This window comes from Phycodurus eques, chromosome 18, assembly GCF_024500275.1.
Source record: "Phycodurus eques isolate BA_2022a chromosome 18, UOR_Pequ_1.1, whole genome shotgun sequence".
NCBI classification, from domain to species: Eukaryota; Metazoa; Chordata; class Actinopteri; order Syngnathiformes; family Syngnathidae; genus Phycodurus; species Phycodurus eques.
The window spans coordinates 15,493,560-15,517,208 of record NC_084542.1 but is presented as its reverse complement, the minus strand read 5'-3'; the positions used below and the strand labels follow the sequence as shown (position 1 = coordinate 15,517,208).

General features: G+C 41.2%; 1 protein-coding gene across 3 annotated transcripts in view; it reads right to left on the bottom strand.

Annotated features, from left to right (window-relative positions):
* stxbp5a (syntaxin binding protein 5a (tomosyn)) overlaps window positions 1-23,649 on the bottom strand; it is a 67,228-nt gene that overhangs the window by 17,544 nt on the left and 26,035 nt on the right. For all 3 annotated transcript variants that reach the window (XM_061703988.1, XM_061703987.1, XM_061703989.1), the window contains exons 4-10: window positions 22,588-22,669; window positions 21,187-21,287; window positions 14,816-14,950; window positions 10,182-10,245; window positions 8,410-8,493; window positions 1,671-1,794; window positions 1,046-1,124 (exon numbers count right to left, since the gene is read on the bottom strand). In XM_061703988.1, coding sequence (XP_061559972.1) covers window positions 1,046-1,124; window positions 1,671-1,794; window positions 8,410-8,493; window positions 10,182-10,245; window positions 14,816-14,950; window positions 21,187-21,287; window positions 22,588-22,669 — 669 coding nt within the window. The remainder of the gene's footprint in view (window positions 1-1,045; window positions 1,125-1,670; window positions 1,795-8,409; window positions 8,494-10,181; window positions 10,246-14,815; window positions 14,951-21,186; window positions 21,288-22,587; window positions 22,670-23,649) is intronic.

Genomic DNA, 23,649 nt, shown 5'->3' with positions numbered 1-23,649 from the left:
TATTCTTGCAACATAGGTACAAAATAATGACTGTATAAATTACAATTTTATTCTCAGAGAATTGTAAATGTTTTCCGCTTAATATTACATCAATTTAACTAAAATCATCAGTTTAGCGTCATAATATTATGGTTTTGTCCTTGTAAAATTGCAAAGGTTTCTTGTAATATTACGACTATATTCTTGTAGGACCGCCATTTTTTACGACTTAGTTTCAATAGAAATTAAAAAGATTCTTCTTCTTATTATTATGCATTCATTCATTTTCCGTACCACTTCTCCTCACTGGGGTGACGGGCGGGCTGGAGCCTACCCCAGCTAATTTCGGGTGAGAGGCAGGGCACCCCCTGAACTGGTCGCCAGCCAATCGCAAATTATTATTATTATTATTTATATTATTTTTTTGGACATTTCTCCCATGAGGACTACATTTTAAATGACCATTTTAAACTTAACTACATTTTAAATGACCATTTTCTTTTCGCATTACGATATATATATATACTTGTAAAATGATAAATTAAATATTGTAATGTTATGACGATGTGCTCCTAAATTGCAACTTCTTTTTTTTGTTTTTTTTGTTTTTAAATAACATGACAACTTCATTCTCGTAAAATGATGAAAATGACTCTCGTGGTATTACAGCTCTCTAAAAACATTTTCCAAGTAATATTGTATTGTATATAATACTATATAGTTGTGAACCTTGCTCTGTAATATTACAGTACAACATTTTATTCTAGTAAAATAAACCTTATAAAATTCCAACTTTTTCTCCTAAAATTACTATTTTATCCTAGTAAAATTACATGACATACCCTCATAAAAGGACAACATTTTGTTCATATCAGAACTTTATTCTGCTAAAATAAGATACAATGACACTTTTTTAAAATTGTAACAATGTATGAGCATTTCAACATAATTCTTGTAGCCATTACTTTTGTCCTATATATATTACTGTCCTTTTTTTCTCCTCAGTGTGGTCGTCGTTTCAATACAAAATGTTCCAAATGAATTCCCAGCAAAATTGGGTGCTTACCCAATCCTGGTGGTTCTGTACTCCACTTTGAGAATGGGTTTACAAGGCTCTGGCTTCTTTCCATCCTTGGGCTGCTTCCCTGAAACCGAACACAATTTTGACGCTCTTGTTTATCCTAACAACCACCCACATACTAAATTAATGAAAAAATAAATGTTACTTATTAAGGGGATTAATGGTCTGAATAACCATGACAATAACAACTATAGACGCGTTACCTATTTCTACAAGGAGAGACAATTAAATAACGTAGAAACCCAGCTTAAGCCCATCAAACGAATTTTCATAATTGCACATGAAATGCAAACGTAATAAGAGCAGTGTCAGCAGAGAAAGAATTCAAAATAAAAAAATAAAAAAAAGCACAGGTCTAAAATCCTTTCCACAACACGCCGAGTGCTGTCTTCTTGCAGGTTCTTGAGTGCTTGGAAATGGAATAATATAATGGAATAATAATAATAATAATTGTTTTTAAATGTAGGGAGGAAAAGTGAAACGTGTCAGAAGACGAAATACTGAAGTACAGACGTGACGATTTTGATACTTACTTTGACTTCCCGCCACTGCTTTGATGCTTGCGACATTAGCTAGTGTGTGGCGACACGTTTAGCGTGCACGTGCTCACCGTGAGGTGTGATTGTCTGTACGGGCTTGCCCTGGCCTCTCACGTTCCAGATGGTCAGCGTCCCGTCTGAGTGACTGCACACGAACTGCTTGCCCTCGTGATGCCAGGCAACGGAGTGGATCGCCTTGGAAACGACAGGCGGGAGGGCGACGGGGGGGTGAAACAACAACAACAACAACAACAACAGGATGAAACAGGGTTGTCTTAGTTTTAAAGAAGAGAGGTTGAACGGAGCAGATTTGCCGTTTTATTTTGGTTGGGTTTTATTACACAGGGATTAGCTTCTCTTTCCGCTTGTATTGCAGTTTATTAAAATGCTAATTAAAATGTCATCAGTACAGTTCATAAAGGTTTTATGATGCTGACATTCGGAGTCTGGATTTGACGGAATGAACTCGCTTTGCATGATTTCCCTCTGGGAACATGTTTTGGAATTAGAACATCTTGGACGTCAATGAGCACCAGAGAACAGATTGTGCTCGGGGAAAAAATGCTTTTCAACATATTTGCTTGAGTCTCCTGTCAAGCGATCATTGTAAACACAATCACAAAGTAGACCAGTAAAGGCCAACGTCCTCGGTTCTTGGAGTATCATATAGTATAGTATAATAGGTTTGATTTATTCGTTTAATGTTAGCCGTGTGTCCAAACAAAAGGGATGTAAGCCTTATGCCTCCATTCTTTCCCCCCTTGTATTGCCATTGCATTTTTTTTTCTTTTATTCATTTTTTTTGGGGTTCTAAAATGACAACATTAATCTTGTGAATTAAAATTTTACTTCATTTTAAAAATAATTTTACTACTTTTTATTTCAAACTCCCTACTTATTAAAAATTGGAGGGGGTTTCCTGATGTTATCATTTTATTCTCATAAAATTCAGTTTACTTTTAATATTAGAACTTCATTATTGGAATAAATTGCAACACCTTTTCCCTTCCCACAGTATCATTGAAGTCTTGTAAAATTCCATTATTCTTCAAAGTTACAATTTCAACCGAGTAAAATTATGAATTTCTCATTAGAAATTGCAAAAATGTTCATGCAATAGTACAATTTTATTCTCTGACTTGCATTGTCATGATCACTTTCTTCTGGGAGAATTACAACATTGCTCTCATAAATTATGGCGTCATCCTCAGAAAAAGGATTTTTTTTTTTTATTGTGAATTTTGATTTCCCCCATGAGGTGCTGTTGGGATGTGGTGTGTGTGTATGTGTTCACTATATCTAATAACTTACGATTATCCTTGAAAAGCCTCTCTCATTTTCTACTGCAACGGAATGAGTCCACACAAGCAGCGATAGACAATGAACCTCCAACTCACTGGGCTAATTAGGAAATGAGCTCGTTATATCAAACAATGCGAGTGCAAGAAGACTTATTTGCGTTATGTATTGCATTAAGACACTTTTCACAGATTGTTTTTCGAGGGTAAATACACACACACACACACAGTATTTGGAAAGGATAATAGACAAATACAAAGCAATTAGAAAAGCTAATTTATTAGAAAAGCAAATGAGGCTAGAGGAATGCGCACACTCGAAACGGGCTTAAAGTACAACAAACAAGCGTTGGGGGCCGCGCACGTCCACAGGGATTTAAACAGAACAATCCTGTTTTGGAACGCAAAATGTATTTTCATGTGCCGCAGTTTTTATGTAATCAGTGACGGTGAAACGAGCCTATGCGAGCTTCTACTCAGTCCAATCGGCGCTGAAATTCTGTTCCGATTCCTCTTAATCGGTTCATTTTCCCAGGTGACTGGTCTCGTATCACCTTCGTTTTGTTTGGTAACCATCGGTAAAGTCCTCGCCTTCCGTTTCATAACGGCTCCTCAAATTCCAGACGTCCTTTGACACCCTTGGCTCAAGAAGCATTACCCGCACATAAACTGGTCACAAAAGGCAAAATTATCGGTTCTGTCGTGCTCCTTGGTTGAAATCTGCTTTGCCAGGTCCAGAAGAAGACAAACGGCAGCCGGTACGCGAGCCAGTTGAACCAGACCTGTCCAATGTACCCTCAGACCTGAAAACAAGTTTTTAATCAGGAAAACACTGTCATCACAGTCCACACGCTTGCACTATTGACCTGTTGCTCAATGTCCCTCTACCCTGAGCACGCCAACCTGCACCCCTTTACCAACAAGGTCAGTCAGTTTGGTTAGCTACCTCGTTTATTGATGCTTCCCCCCTTGAACACACTAAAGTCCCTACAGAAGCTCTCCGTGAGGCTCCCCTTGGGGTACTGCTAGGATCTGATGTGTTTGTGTTCACTGTGGCCCCTCCCTGCTTTGTTTTTTGGTTTTTGTCTTCCCTGTCTGTTGCTGGCTGGGCGTGGCTGACCAACTTCTCCGCTGCATCTCCTCCTCCTCCACCACCTGAGTTGCTTCACTGCTGACGTCCATTACCTGGTTTCGTTCTCCACTAATCACCACTTCGGCGATTAGCTTCCAACAAGCCCAGCCAGATCCTCAGTTACATTTTCACCACGCCGCTTGGTCTCTGAAGAAGCTTCCACAGCACTGAGTTTTCCCCCCATTCACACTTCACGCTTGGACTTCTCGTCATAAAAGACAGTTTGTTTCAATCTGCATCGTGGATCCAGTTTTGTTCCCGAAACTTCGGTTTAACAGACCGAGATGACGCCCAACAGTGGATCATCAATACCTCACCGTTGTGCGGCTTCAAATAGGATGTTCTCAGAGGGAAAGCGGCCAGTGAGCTTCGTGTTATCAGCAGGTTACAACAAAGATGCAGAGGAACTGGAAAAGTCACAGAAATTACTGGACGACTTTTTGTGAGTTGTGTTTGAATAAGTTCTCATTAGCACATAATGTGGTCCATTTATCATCATCAGGGATTGGCTCCAGAGTATTTCATTGACAAAAATCACAGTCACACGCACACAGTGAACATGGCTGTAGCAAAATGTCGAAGATAATGAGATTATGCTAAATCTCGCCCGCTGGTGGTCCCCTCTCTTTGGCGGCGATAACAAGGGAGCACTACATCAGAAAAAAGGAGCGGATTTGCCTGGTTTTCAGTCGCCATCGCCCTCCCTTCTCAGATAAGCTAATATCCTCGCGCTGCTCCCGTGGTCTCATTGAATCGAGCCCCAGGGAGCTTATCTCCGCTCTCCAAACCCATGTCGTGACACCTCTCCACAGACCAGAGGCAGAGCGCGGTGGGAAAAAAAAAAAAAAGAAAGAACCCCTTTGGAGTTTTCCCTCACGCCTGAGCTCACGTCTCTCTCTGCTCTCGCGGAATGTCTGGAGGTTATCCCCCACGCCGCCTCAACTCTATGGAAGCCGCTATCTGTTTTGAAGACTTCCATTTGTTCCCCACGCAAGGACGCCGAGGACAACCACAGCGTATCGCTGCGACGCATCGCTGCGTGCAATGCAGCTCTGATTGCTCAATGACCTTTCCTTTGTTGTTGTTGCTGTTGCTGTTGTGGACAAAGCTGCAGACCAAACTAATGAGGACGGCTAAAGCTACGCGCAGTTAACAACAACATACAATAGAAGCTTTCTAGAGACCCAGATGGTTCTATTTATGGCAGCAACAAAATTTCAGTTCTTGACTACGCACAGTGGATTATTTTTGTACAAAATCCAAATAAAGGCCTGTGAGAATAAAACAACTAATACAACTTTTTAAAAAAAGGATGAATATATATAAATAAATACAGTCGAGGTTAGGGAGATGGCGCAAACTCTTTTCATATTTACGCTTATTTAGAAAAGAACAATTATTAAGTCCTACTAAATGCTTGTAAAAATAAAAGAAATAAGAACTACATAAAAATACAACAAATTCATTCATAAATAAACTGAGTTTCAGGAGTTAGGGGATGACATGTATATATATAACTTGTACTAGTCATTTAAAAATATAGTCATATTACCCATTTTGTATCTTTTGTACAAAACCCGAATAAATCTTTGTAAGAATACTAATAAAAACAAAAATAAAAATGAATGTATTGATAAATAAATACAGTCAAGGTTAGGTAGTTGGAGTGTACTATTTTCATAATATGACTATTACATAAAAAGAAACAAATATTAATATAACACCAAAATATAAGTTCAGAATTATTTTGGTAAAATCCAACCATAAAAGCTTATAACAATAATAATAATAATTTTAAAAAGAACAAATGAATTCATATATTAATAAAGACAAGGTTAGAGCGCTGGTATATACTAGTTTCCCAATATTTACATGATCCAAAATAAGAAAAAAAAAATAATAATAATAAAATAAATTTTAAAAAACAATTAATTGAGACATACAATTTTTTACTAACAACACTTAATTATAAATCCAACCAAATAACTGGGGGGGGCTTTAATGAATATTCTCAAAAAATTTTGCTTTTTGTATGAAATCCTACTAAATTGGCCTGTGAACATCATTTCATTGGACTTCATTAACATTCTGGACGCACAAAAAGCAAAATGCATGAATTTTTAAGTAGCTCTTGACATGCAATTCATATAGCAAGCATCGCATTTGCTTTCAAATATGACCGCCTTCCTTCCCAAATGAATGTGGACTCGGTTATTATTATACACATTCGAGAATATAGAGCAATCGAGTATATTATTCTCAATTCCCCTGAATACCTGTTGATGATCCAGACACACGAACTATTCGCAGCTGATGGCTCATCTGAGAAGTCTGCTGCCGTTTCCATTTTTAGCGGACCATGACGCTTTATGTGATGATGAAGATGATCATGATGATGAAGATGATCACTCCCTCCTCTGTCTCTAATTAAATAACTTTAATTCCTCTACTGCAGGAAGTGGGGAACCTGTTTCCTATTAGGGGCCATTTCGCTTTTTACAAAGTCCTCTGAGTGTGATACTAAATTTATGAAATAATATGATGCAACAACTAAACATCTTTATTGTTATTTGCATTTGCAGGTTAAATGTTTTCTGGGATTTTATAACAGTTCCTCCGAGGTTTTTTTTTTTTTTTTTTTTTTTTTTTAGGGCCGCAATGTGTAATATTATTCTTTACACTGTAAAAGGATAATAGTTTATTATTTGGCCCAAACCACACATTTCCTTTTAAAAAAAAAAAAAAAAAAAAAAAAAACATTTAGTTTTTGGGCAATCCTGCATACGTAAAGACAAAATAAATAAAATATTGAAAACATGACCTCCCCTCTTGGTTGGCAAATATTGCAAATGCTTGAGCAGGAATACAATTTTGCAAGCAAGTCAATAAGGTCTGACAAGTCCACGGGGCATCATGACACTGGCTCTGTTTTATTGTGTTTTCTTTTATTTATAGAGCCTCTCCTCCGCCGCCCGCCGGGGACCACAACAACGGAGCGGATGAGCGTGCTGGGAAGTTTGAGCCTACGAAGCCGTGTTACGACATCGATACGTAAGCAGCGAGCCTCGCTCTGGAGAAAAGACGGTAAGCTACCGTACATCCCCCCTCCCATCATAAAAAAAAATGGACAGTCAGAAATGATGGGAAGAGATAGACAGCTAACGTAGCTGTCTATCTAACTTCTCCTTCCTGGCAAGCATAACAGCAGTGGTGAAAACTAAGTACAAATACAGAAATGTCTTGCTATATCAAGATACAAGCCGTCATTCAGCCAATTTTGTTGCTTTGACTTGAGAGCAAAAATTCAAGATACGAATTTCACTTCACAACAAGCAGCAATTTGGCTTCAAGCTGTTTATTGCGACTCCCACTTCAACAAAATATAAAACGAAAATTACACATGTATTTATAGCTACCACACAAATTGGCCTTCTGCTAACTTTATGCTAACACACAATGTGAATCGCCATAGACAGGCTAACGGATAGCATCAAAAGTTGCTTTTAATCAATGGCCATCTGAACACAAACAGTGCATCAACGCATGTAGATAGACAATTACGAAACCTATTGGCATATTTTCTTTATCCTCAGGGAAAATTTACTGCAGTTCCCAGATTCACTTGTGAATGTCGTCTTCGTTTGTGTCTTCATGTCTGTGTTATAGTGCCCCCGGTGGCTAAGTCGTGCACACCAGAAGGAGTTGCGATGAATTTATCACGATGCACAAGCTGTTTAAATCTTTACATTTTTTTAGTACTATATGATAGAGTGGAATTTCATTTTAAAACGATGTATTACATTTTGTTGGGATTTTTGGGGAGACTGGAAAGCATTTAATAGCATTTTTATTCATTTCAACAAGGAAATGTATTTATCATGTATTTCACCCTTGCACAGCTTATATTGTTTCCTATATGAAATATTCAAATTTGGTATACCTGAAAATATTATTCTGATGAATTAATTGTCTTTTTATGCCTGAAAGCTCACCAGTTTTGCATCTTGCTGAAATTATATGAATTTTAGTGGTCCACAAGGCGACCCTCCAAAACTCGCTAAGTCGCATTCCTTAGAAAGGTTAAAACATGAAAACGGGCGCGCTCACAGCTTTAATGTTCCAAAATCGCTTTGAATTTGCTAGAACAAACAGTTATTAAACAGAGTTTCTACCCTTCAGAGATGAAACAAGAAGCTTCAATTTTATTTTTTGTACAATCATCACTTTCACAGTTATTGAAGCGCTTATTTATTTTCTGAAAGCGAGCCGCTTCTCTGAGTAAACCACCGCGCGGCTTATTTGTTCATGAATAGGTAATTTCGATTCCAGCAAAGCATTAAAAGATACCGGAAGCAAGGCGGGAAACAAAGGTTTGCCTACCTCATCATAAGTGTAGCGATAGTCGGCCTTCTTTGATTTGAGATCCCACAGGACCACGATCCCGGACTCGAATCCAATTATCAGCTGAGAGAGGAAACAGGAGTCCAGGAAAACGGGCGGAGATGACAGATGGAGAGAATGAAGATATTAAAAGTGGTGGGGGCAAAAAAAAAAAAAAAAGGCTGATGCATTTGACATTCACATGTGCCACGTAACAGAAGATCGGGTAAGAATGCAGCCTACATGACGCACGACAAGAATCATCTTTAGAAGAAGAAAATGAGTTACCACTGGGCATGTGCTTTCGCTTCTGGGAAACTATTGATCAATTATTTGCTACGCTTATTACACTCTTAAGCTTTGAATCACAAATGGACCAATACATTGCCTGCTTCAATTAGAAATGGTATTTAAACTGTCCTCTTCATCATGTCGTTCACATTTTGAGACCTAACAATTGATGAGCAGGAAGTCGCCGTTGCGAGGCTTCAAACAGGAAGTGGCCGCTGGCCTTTACGGCAGCGATATTTGGACAAAACAAACAACCGACCAAGTTTACCGACTCCACTCGAATACGCTTGAGAGTTTTACCCAAAACAGTTATATTTTAAGGACATGATAGCTCAGAACACTATATATAAACAAATAGAATACAATACAGTCTCGTAGAAGAGAAGCAATGTGAACATAAAAATACTAACTAACTTTTTGTGAGTGGGATTTTTATGATTCCTCAGTTTCTGTTTATAGCTTTGAGGATTTACATTTACACTAGTTAGAGATGTAACCAACACGAAGACCAGAGAGAGCCGGTTTGGAAAAATGAGAAAGTGGTAGGTACCCACAGAGTGCTACTTGTGGTCGCATCAAGCCATTCCGCGCAATTGATCAAATTCTTAACACTCAATTATCACGCCCAACCCTCGTCAAGGGAGCCGAAACAAGCTAAGTGATGTGGAAAAAAGATAACTTTGAAGACAAAGCCACAATCGGTGTTTAGTTTAAACTGTAGTCTCAGCTGATTCAACGTTCATGAGTGGAATAATGGGATGTGTTTCCATCCAAGTCGCGCTGATGCAATCGGTGAATCATCCCGCAGAAGCCCCGCCGCGTCTGCGATTAAACGTTTAAAAGCCTAATCTTTATCCTTTAGAACGATGCGAAACGTTTAACTTCAGTCAACCTTTTGACGGATGGGAGGGAAATGCAGAGGAATCTCAAAAGTCGAACTGTTTGCCAGTGGAACCAAGCAGACCGGGAGGCTTGTTATCGCCTCGAGTTGCTGAGAAAAGCTTGCATTGTGGACCACGCTGTGCCGTCCCTTTTGATACAATACGACAGTCATTCGATAAAGAAAGCGAGAAAGACTAAAGCTATAGTTATTCTCTTTAAAATGTATTTTTGGTTAGTATGTTTGTGTGTCTGGAACGCATTAATTAGATTTACACAATTTCCTATGGGAAATATTGCTTTGGATTTTGTACGATGTGGTTTCAGTCAAACTTTTTAGAATGGATCCATCACGAAAACCGAGATTCCACAATTTAAAGTGGCTAACTTCCTTATACTTCCTCATACTTATATGACAGTTACATTGTTATTTTAAACCTTGCCTGTACAGTTAATACATTGTAGTATGGAAAAAATCTTCCATTTCCATTATTTCTCATGGTGAAAAAAAATCAAATGAAATTCTAAATGTATTATCGCCATCCGTTCAATCTCCGTTTGGATCTCTGGGGCGCTGAGTGGTACTTAATAGCGTCTTTTACCTTGCCCTCATCCATGGGGTTGTCACTGATGTGGACGACGGGTCCAGGGTGAGCCTTGGAGGACCTTATATATGGGAGACACAAGAGAGAAAGAAGTGAGCGACAAGTGTGTCCATCTGGTAATTGACTTGGGTCGCTTAACGCTTGGGGAAAGCCGAGGTCAATGCAGGCGAGCGGGTGTCCGTGAATCAGCGGAGGAAATGTGCTGGTGAGGACGGCCGCTGTCAATCAGCCTCTCGGGCTGTTCAAAGAAAGGGGAGGGAAAAAAAAAAAAAAAAAAAAAAAAAAAAAAAAAAAAAAAACTCTTTTACTGTTTATACTTTACCCTCCAGCCCTGACGGGCCTTTTGTCCAAGCTTAGCAAAGCTGCCCCACTTCGGAAGGCACAATGACGGATGAGGTGCACGACGGAAGGTCAGTGACTGCGAAGAATCCGATACGCCGGTTCGACGCCGCCCGGCCAGGGCGAAGTTTGCTGAATGTGCGCAGTATGTTTTTCATACCTAACGACACCACAGTTTTAGGACCGGTCTTTGTTACTTTGTGGACAGTTTTCCATTTTGGCATTCATTTGATGATTTATCTGAAAACATTTACAACATGACACCTGCATCAACATTCATAATAAGAGAACTGGAATCCTTCAACTCAAGTAGCACGCGGTGGAAAGCATGCACAGTCATGTGCATGGGAAGCAAGCATCATTTAGAAGTGTCTATATTTAGGCTGATGGTGCCGGATGATTGGAGCCTTATTATTACTGAAAGCTGTGCTGCCGCAGCTTTTTCTTTTTTCTGCTTCATCTCATCTCACTTCACCGCCTTCACACGTGTGCTGCACACACACACACACACACACACACACACACACACACACACACACGCACGCAGCACAGCAATTAAGGCACATCGTAACACCCACTTTGTGAAACATACACCAATAACAATCAATTAGCCTTTCACTCAATTACAAATGCTACTAGTCCGCCTGCGCCATATGCTTTATTTTCTCTTGTTTTAAGACGTTCTACTTTACATTTTCAGTTTTCACCCCATGAGGCTTCACAGATGAAATCTTTAATGCTAAAGTCAATAAAAATGCATACTTAAATGCATTTTTGTTTTTGACTGCTTAACTGATTAAGTGGCATATACATGTTTACATTATTTGAGGCTTTAAAGGATGGACAGATGTTCGTATTATCTGTGTACGTGAATGGACTGGCAGCTGTTTACATTACACTGTATATATGAATGGCCAGGAGTTTTCATTAGACGTGTGTGTGGAAATGTAAGTGCAACTGCTTACATTATATGGAGGAATAGACGTGTTCACAAATAAAATCCCAAAGAGCAGTGGTGTTTGCCAGGGGTCAATCCTGGGACCCCTATTGCTCAATCTGTTATTATGTAGTTATAAAGTGTCCTACCACAACTATGCAGATGACACTCAGATCTACATGACGTTGACGGCAGGTTAACATGGGCCTGTTGAACTGCTCACTGTGCAGATGCAAAAACTCCAAAAGCTGTGAAACCTCAACAGAGAATTTCGGATCCGGTTAAAAACAGTTCTATTTAGCTGTGCATAATTTTTTTTATGCACTCCGCTTTATGTTTTATGGAATTATTATATTTGGCTTCTTATAATTGTATGTAGCCATAAAGCGCTTCTAATTTCCTTGCGTACGAATTGTGCTCTTTGATAATGCAATACTGCATGACTAACCTGGCAACCAAACATTGCATTTGTCAATCTTTCAACGGTAGAACAATGCTGACTGCATTAGCTTTAATTAGGAGCTTTACATAATATTACATCAAGCACATACCCAACTGAGGTGAGATGAGGCCACACACTGCACATGCGAGGACCATGCCGCAAACAAGCTCTTGCCGTAGGGGCTTTTGATGTCACTGGCCTGGCATCAACACCAGATGTTGACTACGACACCGTGTTCATGTGCTTTTTGCTCAAACTTAACGATGCTTTTAAAACATACAACCGAGAGGGGGGGAAAAAAATCATTTGTGGTCACAGTATACTCTAACATGCACACAGAATGCTTATTTGGGGCCATAAAATACTCATGTGAGTGGGCAGAAACGTCATTAATTTTCACGAGCAAAGTGGGGTGAATGCGAGAGCGGTAGAAAATGAAAAGAGGAGCACAGGACTTAAAGCAAACACTTTCACAATGCAATATGTGTCATGCTATGCTCTGAATGTTTTGTCCCACTTCTGTACCCACTGACCATCGCCATGAATCAAGTCCACAAACACACAGACACACACACACACGCAAACACTTTAAGACCGCAGCGATGTGAGTCCACACAAGGGTCAAGAGTCTCATTGCATCAAGCCATGGCTGAACAATGCTACTATGAGCCCTTCTGGATGAATTTGACCTGTTCGAACTAATTAATAACGAAAGGTAATGGAGAACGATGTGACAGTCATAATAAGACACAAATAAGAGCCACTGCTGCTGGCACATGTTGCATCGAGAAAGAGAGGAAGAATATCTCATCCTTACACCTCTTAAAACACATTGTGATGGAAGGACTAAGGGAGAACCCACCACAGCAGATTATTATATCTGTGAATAGGCAGATGTCCACAAGGTGTGTGCATGTGAACGAGCAGGCAAATCTGTACATTGACAAATGTTTTCAAATGAATGGAAATGCCATTAATATATTGCAGCCCCCCCCCCCCCCCCCCCCCCCGCAAAAAAAAAAAGAAACATTGAATTGTAATGTGTTTTTAAAAATGAAAATGGCACTCTATAAAATTGTACTTTAAAAAAAAAAAAACATGGTAATAACAATGAAACAGAAAGTAAAGAATGAGATCGTTTCTGCAACATGATTCATTTATTGCGGCTCCTTCTGATGTGCACGAGTTGACCACTGGACGGCAGTATAATACAGTCATACACACAATCGAAGAAGAGTGTCACTTAAGAACTACGACTCGGTAAGCTGCGGCAATATTAGTCGTTATTCACAGAGGATATGAGTGACTATATTGTCTGTCCACATGGGTTGCTGCTACATTTGTGTTCGAAGTCATACAAAAACAAAACAAAGAAACTCAATAGTACAGATACATCATTTCACCAAAGATCAGAAAGCTTACAGGGGGGTAAATGAAAATACATTTTGATAGTTTATTAACCGCATGACTGGCAGTTAATAAACTATCAAAATGTATTTTTGTTAAAATTATGCAACACGAGATGTGCATTTATTAAAAGACTCATTTTTAACCAAAACCATCACGTATTGAAATATAACTCAATTTGAAATGACTAAAATGCGACTAAATCTAAAAAAAATATCTCGGGTAAAAACTTCAACCTCCAGCAAACTATAGCCCCCGAGTACATTGGAATGAAATCGTAATGAGTCATGCTCTTCTCAATGCATACTGAACACCGTCTCCACCATTAAAAAGCAATTTGTCAAAGTGAAGTCAAAGTTACTGCGTGTGTCCTTAGAGCCGGCAGCCGGCCCTTATCGGCGCTTTCTATCTCATCATCCACATCTATCCTGCACCGCTCCTCCTGTAACGGGAAAAGCGCTTTTATCACGACGTGCGCTCATCTCCTGTATCATTCCTCTCCTGCGTACGTGTCCTACCTCTCTCGAAAACCACAAGCTTCACCCCCACCCCCCGACACTCCCACCTGTCCCCTCGTGCCTCCCTGCTCCACTCTCGCCTCGTCTCATCTCCCCCGCAGCTCAGACGTCTTCGTGTATCGTACACCGATCTTGGCGGACACCTGTTCCAACCCTCCTCTGCTAGTCCCTCATGGTGCGCACACAGTCAGTCTCGCACAGGAGGGGGTAATGTGTGAAGCAAAACGCTCCGGTGAATAATTTAAGTCTCTACAGCAGGGAAATAAAATGGAGCCTGTCAAGCCGACAGATCCATTGAAGGCGCTATGAGAAACATTTGGCTGCCTACCGGAGGAGAGTCTTTATATCTTTATATATTTTTTTTGCTGATCTAAAATTCCACCCATCCATCCATTTTCCGTACCGCTTTATAGTCACTAAATTGGCGTGCGTGCTGGAGCCTATCCCAGCAATCTTTGGGCGAGAGGTGGGGCACATATAAACAAACAATCATCCGCACTCACATTCACACCTTTTAGAGTAATTTAGAGTCTTCAATCAACCTACCACGCACATTTTTGCGATGTGGGAGGAAACCCACAAAGGTACGGGGAGAACATGCAAACTCCAAACAGGCGGGGCCGGGATTTGAACCCCTGTCCTCACAACTGTGAGGCAGATGTGCTAACCAGTCGTCCACCGTGCCGTCTCTAAAATTCCATTTAAACAACAATAACCTTTTGGAAATAGTGATTACGCAGCATCCCTCCGCAGCACTCGATAGGCTGTGCGTTGCAACGGTGGCAATATAATGACTTCGGTTCCCATTGAGATTTGTATTGTTAAGTATTGGTCCGCACTTTGCAGACATTTTGCACTGCTCAATCACGCAAAACCTCGGGTAAACCAGATGATTATATTCTGTTCGCATGTGAATGGACAGCCAGAGTTTTCCATGACGCGTGCACGCGACTTGACCGGCAGGCTAACGGATGCGGTTAACACTCACAGTTCAATGGCTTTGTTCCACATGATGACGTAGCCTGAGAGCATGAAGGACTCCACGTTGACGATGTGGATGTTTCCCCGTTCTGTGCCGATGTACAGCCACTTACTCTGGAAGGGCAGGTGGCAGAAGGTTATCCTACGAAAGCAAAAACAAAAGAACAGAGTTACGGGACAGAAAGCCACAAAGACGGACCTTCCCGATAAATCGCGCCAAACGTCGAGAAGATTATTGAGCCCTCCATCAGTTTAAAGTCTCCTCCCAGATTGGAGTTTATTACGAGGCTACAAACCCTTCCGTCCTCCTCGACTGTGGCCATCCGTTCATCTTCTCATCCCTTTTTCATCATTTCGCGCTTTCATCCATCCTCCCGTTGCACCTCCACGCCGTCCCGAGAATAATAATGTGCGACCTTGCGCATCTGGCTCGCTTAATATTTCAAGGTTGCCCTGGCCCTCCGCTGATGCTTTGTGTATCTCCGGCTCGAGTTTCAGACTATTGAAAAAGACAAAGCCAGCCATTGGCAACGTTTATTTGTAATTACTTACTTCGGTGTATTGAAGCTAACTTAACCAGATACTAAAATCCCTAATTCCTGAACAGATTGTTGGCGATGTCGGTGGGCTTGTTGCACTTGATCTACTAAGACTACAATCTTTCACTGAAATCCCAAATAGCAGGCGCTAAAGCGCATGTTCACTCACTCTAATAGATCGGGCGTACTGTTGGCGACAGGCCGAACGGTGATGTAGGAAGATGGTCCCCCCCCCCCAATGAAAATATGGGCGAGCACAGCAGGAGCAAATTAAATGACGTTTGAATTTACGCAACTGAAAGTGTTAGCTTGTGCTCATTAAAAGCTGGCTAAATTAAGTCAAACGCTAGTAAATTTGGACATTTCACACTTTGTGTGAAAACATTTTACTTAAAAGCAGCACACGAGCCTTATGTTTACTATTTTCCATCAAAAAAAATTAAAAAATAAACCCAAAAAAACCACACACACACAAGAAGCATGGCTAATGGTCGCTATCCAGGCTTTCCTGGATTTGGGTGCAGCACGTGAGCCATTAAATTCATCAAAGATACTAATTTCCGCTCTGTTCCTTCGATCAAAATGGCATACACTAATTATGGATTTTTCAAAAATGATGTGGTGCACTCTGGAGTTCTTAATAATTAGCCAACCTTTGGTCATTTGAAGGTTTGAACAAGTGTGGCATAATTGATGCCGAGTTGTGCATTGATTGGAAAAATATCTCAAAACAGATGACAGTTGACTACAGTTCCTTTCTTCCTGTGGGGAAAATGAGCAATTCATTCTCATTGGTTGCATTTATGGGGATGGGAGCACGTGTGAATGTTTTATGACCAATGTCCAATGTTTGGAGTGGTCACGAAACACATACAAACAAACACAAATGTACACAAAGGGTCAGTTGGCAGCTTACAAGCTCCCGGCCAAAACGCGCCGGCTTGGAGATGGAAACCGCCTGCCACAAACGCAGCCGTGCAAACGTTCACCAGACAAAAAGAGCGAGAGGGGGAGCCGGCACATTGCGCGTGAATTGTCATCGTTTCTAATGACACGGTTTCGTATGATGGATGATCCACCGAAGACCACTCCAATTGCATGCCAAGTTCGGGAGTGTGTCAGCAGTTTGGAAGTTTGACCTTAATGGTTGTAAGTAAAAATGACCTCCTGAAAGGCCAACTGGACAGTAATGTTTTATAATTAGGCCCGGTGCAAAGGCCCTTTTGAAATTATTTACTTCCATCCTATTTTTAATCTGTCAGAGAGTTAAATCACAATTTTCAGGGCTTTAAAAAAAACAAAATTCAGCCCCCGAAGCCGTGTCCACAAAGCAACCTATTGACATGGAATAGCCTGGCGAGTGGATCCGCAAAAAAAGTCGAAAGTCAATCATGAACAAACACAAAGTTTCAACACGCCATGCCCAAAAAGATACAGTGAAGTCTCCCATTTTTGATAGAAGTGGGCCATTTTAATATAATAAGACTTTTAAATTTACGTCATTGCATGTAGGCGGAGTACGCTGGCGAAGCTTGATGACACAACTCGAATAAACTGAGTTGAAAAATTCTGCTCCAAAGCCACTTATAACTCAATCACGTGACCGTTGGAAGGCACGCCCATCATGAGTAAACCCAGAAAAAAAGTCTCAAGAAGCCATTTTGGTGGAACCAAAATTGAGCTCGGTACAGTATACTTGACAGTCGGGCATCACTAAACTGTGATATATTTTAGTTTCTGTCATTGTGTGTTTGTGGCGCTGATCGTTCAAGTTTGGTGAAACATGGAACTCTTTGAAACTCAGCTGCACAAGGTCAGAGTTTTCACTTAGCAACGTGAAAGTTGGTTGGCATGTCAGCACGAGGAGACCCAGAAGAAAGTGCTCGTGGTATGGTCGACTTCCTGTGTCTTTCTGGGCACGATACCAGTATCGATAACGGTGCAACCCTAAGGGTAAAGTAGTACTATAGTTCATGTGGCAAATCTCCAGCCTGGAGGAGTCTCTTCATCCGAGACGCCGCTGAGCCCAAATCTCCTCGCAGGGTTTCAGTTCAGACGAACCGAATGACATGACAGATTGTGTCCTCCGCATGCAAACCCCCCCCCCAAGAACGAGAGCAAGGGAGAAAAGGACATACTATACAAATACATCAACTATTTTATCTAAGAGCTCAGAAGAGTTTTGTTTCAAGAATAAAAAAATAAATAAATTTGCTTGAAGAGACAATTCCTTTGCAGGCGAAGAATAAAAAAAGTGTTTTTCAGATTATTACAGGAATACGTATAGAAAATATTGCGACAACAGCTATGTCTGGAGTACTTTTGAGCGGTATCAGCATCATTGTAACCTTTGATTGTTAAATACGGTATTGCCACTACACACACAAAACATGTTTTTCAGTTTGGGAGATTTCAAGTTTGTATTTTGTTTTCTCTACGGTAAGGCTTCCATCCTGCCACCCTATCCCAAAGCCTAAACATATGAAGAGGATGGGAGATTGTTGTCACATGTACTAAACAGCCAGTACTTGCCAGAAATTCCTGTGGATCCTCCGATGTTGCTGTCAGCATCTTGGCCGCCTCGCTGACCAATTTCATTCCCGTCTTTTCATTACAGAGACGTCCAGTTCTTGGCAAAGTCACTGTTTTGCCATATTTTCGCCACTGGATGATGATTGTCTGCAATGTGCACACTTGTGCAATCACATCTCTGTTTATTTTTGGTTCCCCTCTCTAAACCATTTCATTTTTCAATTGAGGAGAATTTTTTTCCCCCATGATTTATGTTGGTCTCTTTTATATATATATATATATATATATATATATATATATATATATATATATATATATATATAGGGTTGTGTCGTCTTTTTATAGACAGAGAAATAACCATTGACACAGATATTCCCACTTACGGCTCATTTTAAAGTCTTCAATTAACCCCATCATGTAGGTTTTTTTGATTCTGAGAGGACACCTGGAATGTCGTCTTCCACTGCGAGAGATTTTGTGCCATGCGAAAATGTCCTCCCAAATCAGAACGTGCTAGATTTATCCATGTGCGCTGACCCTAAACGTCCCTCTCTCATTATCTCCCATCATATCAGCCTGCGTCCACAGCGACGTCGTCGACATCTGCAGCCGGCTTCCTGCGAGGCCACGAGGTGACCGGAGCATCCTACGCCACAGTGACTCGGCAGGATTTCTCTTTTCCTCTCGCTCGCATCCCCGACAGCGCAACCCACAGACTGACTCACCGCTGTCTGGCGGAGGCCCAGTCTGTCTCAGCTCCGCCTCGTTTCGGTCATTCCGTACGAATGGATGACTGCGCCGGAGGGCTTTTCGGCGATGCTGTGCTCGCCCTTCCGAATTTGGATCGTTAAGAGGAACCTTCTGAAGGCGGTAAACGAGCATAGCTGTGATGGCACGCGTGGTAGCGGGGTCTAGCTCACAGTTAAAAAGTGCCTGCGTTCACTTTGAATGCTACCAAAACCCCAAAACAGTTGACATATAGTCTCTACACCCCTAATACTGTATAAAGCCCAACATTAATAAAACAGAGATTGACGTGACATTGAATGAAATACTACTAAAATCGTTGGCATAAATAATCCCCGTTCCTTTTGTCCACTTAAATATTTAAAACGCCTCACCCCAAAAAGATGAAGACAACTACTGATATACCATTGCTATGCCCCAAATAATTTCTCGAACCATCGTCCAGTTACATTTTTAAATGCCATACCCTAACTTAAAAAAATTGAGAAAAGGGGCAAATAGGAGAAAACCGCTGATACACTACTCAACTAGTTACCATGCCCCTAGTAATAAATTTACTTCAAATTTAAACCTCACCTCAAATAGATTCCTCCCGTTTAAAAAAAACAAACAAAAAACAAGACAATATTTGTCACCGTGACATACCACCTTTCCTCAAATATTTGCTGTACCCTAACAAATATATATCACTGGAACCATGGGCCACTTAAATATTGAAATGCCTCACCTGAAATCATAAATAAATAACTAAATACATAAATAAAAACAGAGCAATGGGGGTTTAGGTGAGAACTAGCAATATACTGCATTTTCTGGAATAATGTATTTTATAGTAATTAATCATTACGAATCAATCAATTATAATTAATGCATCTTACTTGAGCAAGTAGGCTAGTTGTCACGGGTCCGTTAATCAAAAAAATGATTAACGGATTAAATTTGATTAATTTAATTGAATGATTTTTTTTTTTTTTTTTTAACCGTCAAAAGATGGCTGATACTTTTAGTACGACTAATAGCACCGTGAATTTCCGTAGAGATTTTCTCAGCCCAACACACACATCTGTCGGCTAACATTGTCAGTTGGGAAACGAACATCAAAAATACACAGACATCCGCGAGCTGTATCCGACTCGGCATACTGTACCGTGCTTAAACATGCTTGGCTGGATTTCTTTTGACTAGTGAGAGCATTCGGGATCATTCGAAACGTGGTGTACTACCCAGCTGGAGGAAGTCTGCTTGGGCATGGCACGGTGATAGAAAGAAAACAAAAAACAAAAAAACATCAGTTCTTCAATGCTAACAACTTTCTCCTTGTCTTCCAAATCGAAATGTCTCAAGCGACTTTGAAGACCCCCTCGAAGCAAGAGGCCTCTCGCCAAGTGGCAACGCGAGGGCATCTCGGGGCTGGTGGCCACGCTTACTAAATGTCAGAGGCAGTCAAGCGCCTCCGTAAGGGCACCGGCCGCCCCGTAAAAGTCGCCGGTGGCCGCCTGTCCGTCATGTCAGCGCTGCGTCAGATCACCGCTTCTGACACTTCACCCGTCCCGCGACTTTTCAAAGGAACGGATACTACCGCCTGATGTGATCGGTTCCGATGGCCGACCACGCCGTCTTTGATCGTAGCGGACAGTTTGTCGGACTTCCTTGAGGTCTGTAACTTGTGTTGCGGCTCTGATGATGACAAATATTTGTGGTTTCATATTCGTAAAAAGGTTAGATAATCATATGCGGTGGTACGTTGACTTACAAGCGCCCCAATTTACGAGCATCTTCACTCAGGGCTCCTTCTTGTCGAACATTGCAAAAAGACACAACTTACCCTTAAAAATAAATGCCAGTCAGCAGAGCAAAAAACATACACATTCGGCCAAGACTCTCCGTATCTTCCACTAACAACCCAAGCTAAAATGAGTTCCTTATACAGGATGACGCGCTGTGGCAACCCCTAAAGGGACAAGCCGAAAGGAAAAGAAGATACAGTCAAGATGTATCACTTCCACATACTTCCTTGACACCAATTGCTACTATTAGCCAGCTCTTGTAGAATCTTAGGGCTTCACAGAAATTATGCAAAGATTTCACAAAAATACGTCCAGAGGAAAGAAACAAAAAACGGCGAGGGTTCATTGCACTGTGACACTCTGCAACAAAAGTACACCGCTCGAGACTTTCTGTTGTATTTAGTCCACTGACTTGACCGTATCTTCTGGTGGATATTTGTCTTCTCTTACCACACTGTCCTATGAGAATAAGTTTAGAGGAAAAGAAAGACAAGACCCCACAGACTACAGTTTGGACTCTGACAATTTTGGTCGAACCCCAAATTGGACAAATTTGGGAGCATACCAACTACAAGGTACCAAGGTGGTCGGGTAGGCTCACCTCTGAGGCCCAGAAGGAAGCCATCCAAAAAGAATTTTCTTAGTTCAAAGACAAACATTTTGCTTAGTGCTCACACAAAATTGAACTGTGACACTGCTCACATGGGAACATTCTAGTGAGCGGTAAGTGAAAACCTTTTTTAATCATTTGCACTTGTGTACGCCTCTCTCACCTCTCTCTGCTGAACTTGAGCGAGTGCAGGATAGCCGGTCTCTTCTGCCTCAGGTTCCACAGGTGCACTGTGTCGTCCGCCAGGGCGCTCACCAGCGCCCCCTTTAAAAAAAAAAAAAGAAAAAAAAGAAAAAGATCTAGTATTGCGATTACATGCACACACACAAAGTCAGTAGACGTCTTCTGCACAGGCATGAGTCAGTTGGCGCTCTCCCGGTTAGCCATGATGTATATAAAAGTATATGTGTCGGAGGCACGAAAAATAATTTCCATCTCCCCGAGAAGGGCTGCTGAGTCACAGGTGTGTGTGTGTGTGTGTGTGTGCGTGATCGTGCCCAGGGTAAAGAAGAACGAAAATACTAATGACAGTCACTTGCACAAGGGCTGCACTTGGTCGCACTAAGGTCTTCATCAAGCCTAATTAGCATACATGGGAAAAAAAAGGTGTACCATTAACAACCACTTATCTTATTCAATGCCATGGACGTTTATATTCGTCAACTGGAATTCAACCTTTCTTTTGGTAGGGTTATAATCATCACAGAACACAATATTCTGTGGGTCTTGAAAGATCAGTCAAAAAAAAATAAATAAATAAAGCTGCCAATGAATGAGTTAATATGCAGGTGCAGCTGCAGGTCAGCATTATTCAAAATGACCTCAGTGAAAACACTATTTTGTGCATCACATTGAATGATGAAAAACAGGAGATTGAATACAACAGCAGTCCGCTTACTGTTGATTGACACCCTCTAAGAGGTATCCGTTGTTATAATCGTGTGACCGATGGCGGGGACCAGCTGAAATTGTGGAAGGGCTGCAGAACTATTACACCACCAATGTGTCTTAAAAAGCACCTTTCGCTCTACTTCTAATACTTTTTCGAAGGGAGGAAATGCGATTAGCAGGGATGAACGTTCACGATTCAGCCCCCAAGTCTTTTTCAACGACACTCAGTATTGGGGACGACTTCTACTATAAGCTTGAGAGCAGGATTTTATGTCACATGTAGTATACATGTATATATAGACAGTATAGAAGAAAACGTCTCAACCTGGATTTATTAAGCAACGAACAGCAACTAATGAGATTGCGATTGAAACCTCATTAGCGGCACATCAAATCAAATCAAAGGGAAAGTTGGAACAGTTTGGCATGTACATTCCTTTCAATGGGGAAAGATTGTTTGAGATACAACAAAGTAAACGTATCTCAAGGCAGCACACAGGCTGAGCGGCACTGTGTTTGTTTACAGAGTGGACGTGTGGCGAGAGAGGCATTTACACATTGTGTCACGTACCTGGTTCCGTACTGAAAAAATCTGAACACGAATACCTGTAAAGTTTACAGCCCGAATGATCATCCGCTGTGCTTGCTGGAGTGATAAATGATTGTTTCCTACCTCATTGATGAGAAACTGTAGCTGGATGACGGCCGCCCCGCTCTCGTGCTGGCAGTAACACTCCACACCCGGACGACCGAACCTGGAGGATTTATGGTCAAGGAAATTGTGGCAATACATAAGGTGAAAAGTCTTTTTGTGTGCGCGTGTGTGTGTGTGTGTTGAGAAGACTTAGTATGCACTGCAGCGGCGCATCCGTGCCAAAAATGGCAGCCGTAGGACAAGAGTCTCGGCATTTGAAGGTCATCCGCACCGTGCTACTCCTGATCCGAAGATCTGTCTCTTGGAAAGCGCCATGACATAATAATAATAATAAGAATTTTAAAAAAGCACATTCGCCACTCACGCGCGCACTTTCCTAAAATGCTATAACGAACAAGCTCACAGGGGGGAGCTTTAAGGTAATGAAATAAACACAATCAACCGAGTGGAAGTGAACATTCCAGCTGAGGGGAAAATAAATAAATAAATACATCGCAGCAGCAAAAATAAATAAATGAATAAAAAAGAGGAGCAAAAGGGGGATGATTCAAAGTTCTTCGTAGATGCACGGGTGAGCTGGCTGATTATATTCATTCATTCACTCCCTGGACTCGGTAAAGGGAGGTCATTTGTCATAGCTTGGAGGGTCGGGGGGGGCACCCATCGGATGACAGTGTTGCTCATCATATTACGTGTACGTGGAAGTGTGTAGGCATGCGTGTGTGTGTGTTCTTTAACTACACACCCAAATATTGGCTCGCGTATGGATTGTAATGCGCTACATTAACTATATAGACCACCACTGCAGCCGCTTATTAATATTTAAAGCATCGCCGACACTGCTGCTCTTCGCTCCAAATGGACATAAAATTAGGTACACCTGCACGATGTCGTCCACTACATCCGTCTGAGTTTGGGCGAGAGGCGGGGTACATCCTGGACGGGTCAGCAGCCAATCGCAGGGCTCGTTAAAACAACGAAGCATTCATGCACCTATGGACAATTTAGTCTTCAATGAACATAAAAAGCACGATTTTGGAATGTGAGGAAAAAGCCGGGGAAAATATGAACATTAAAACG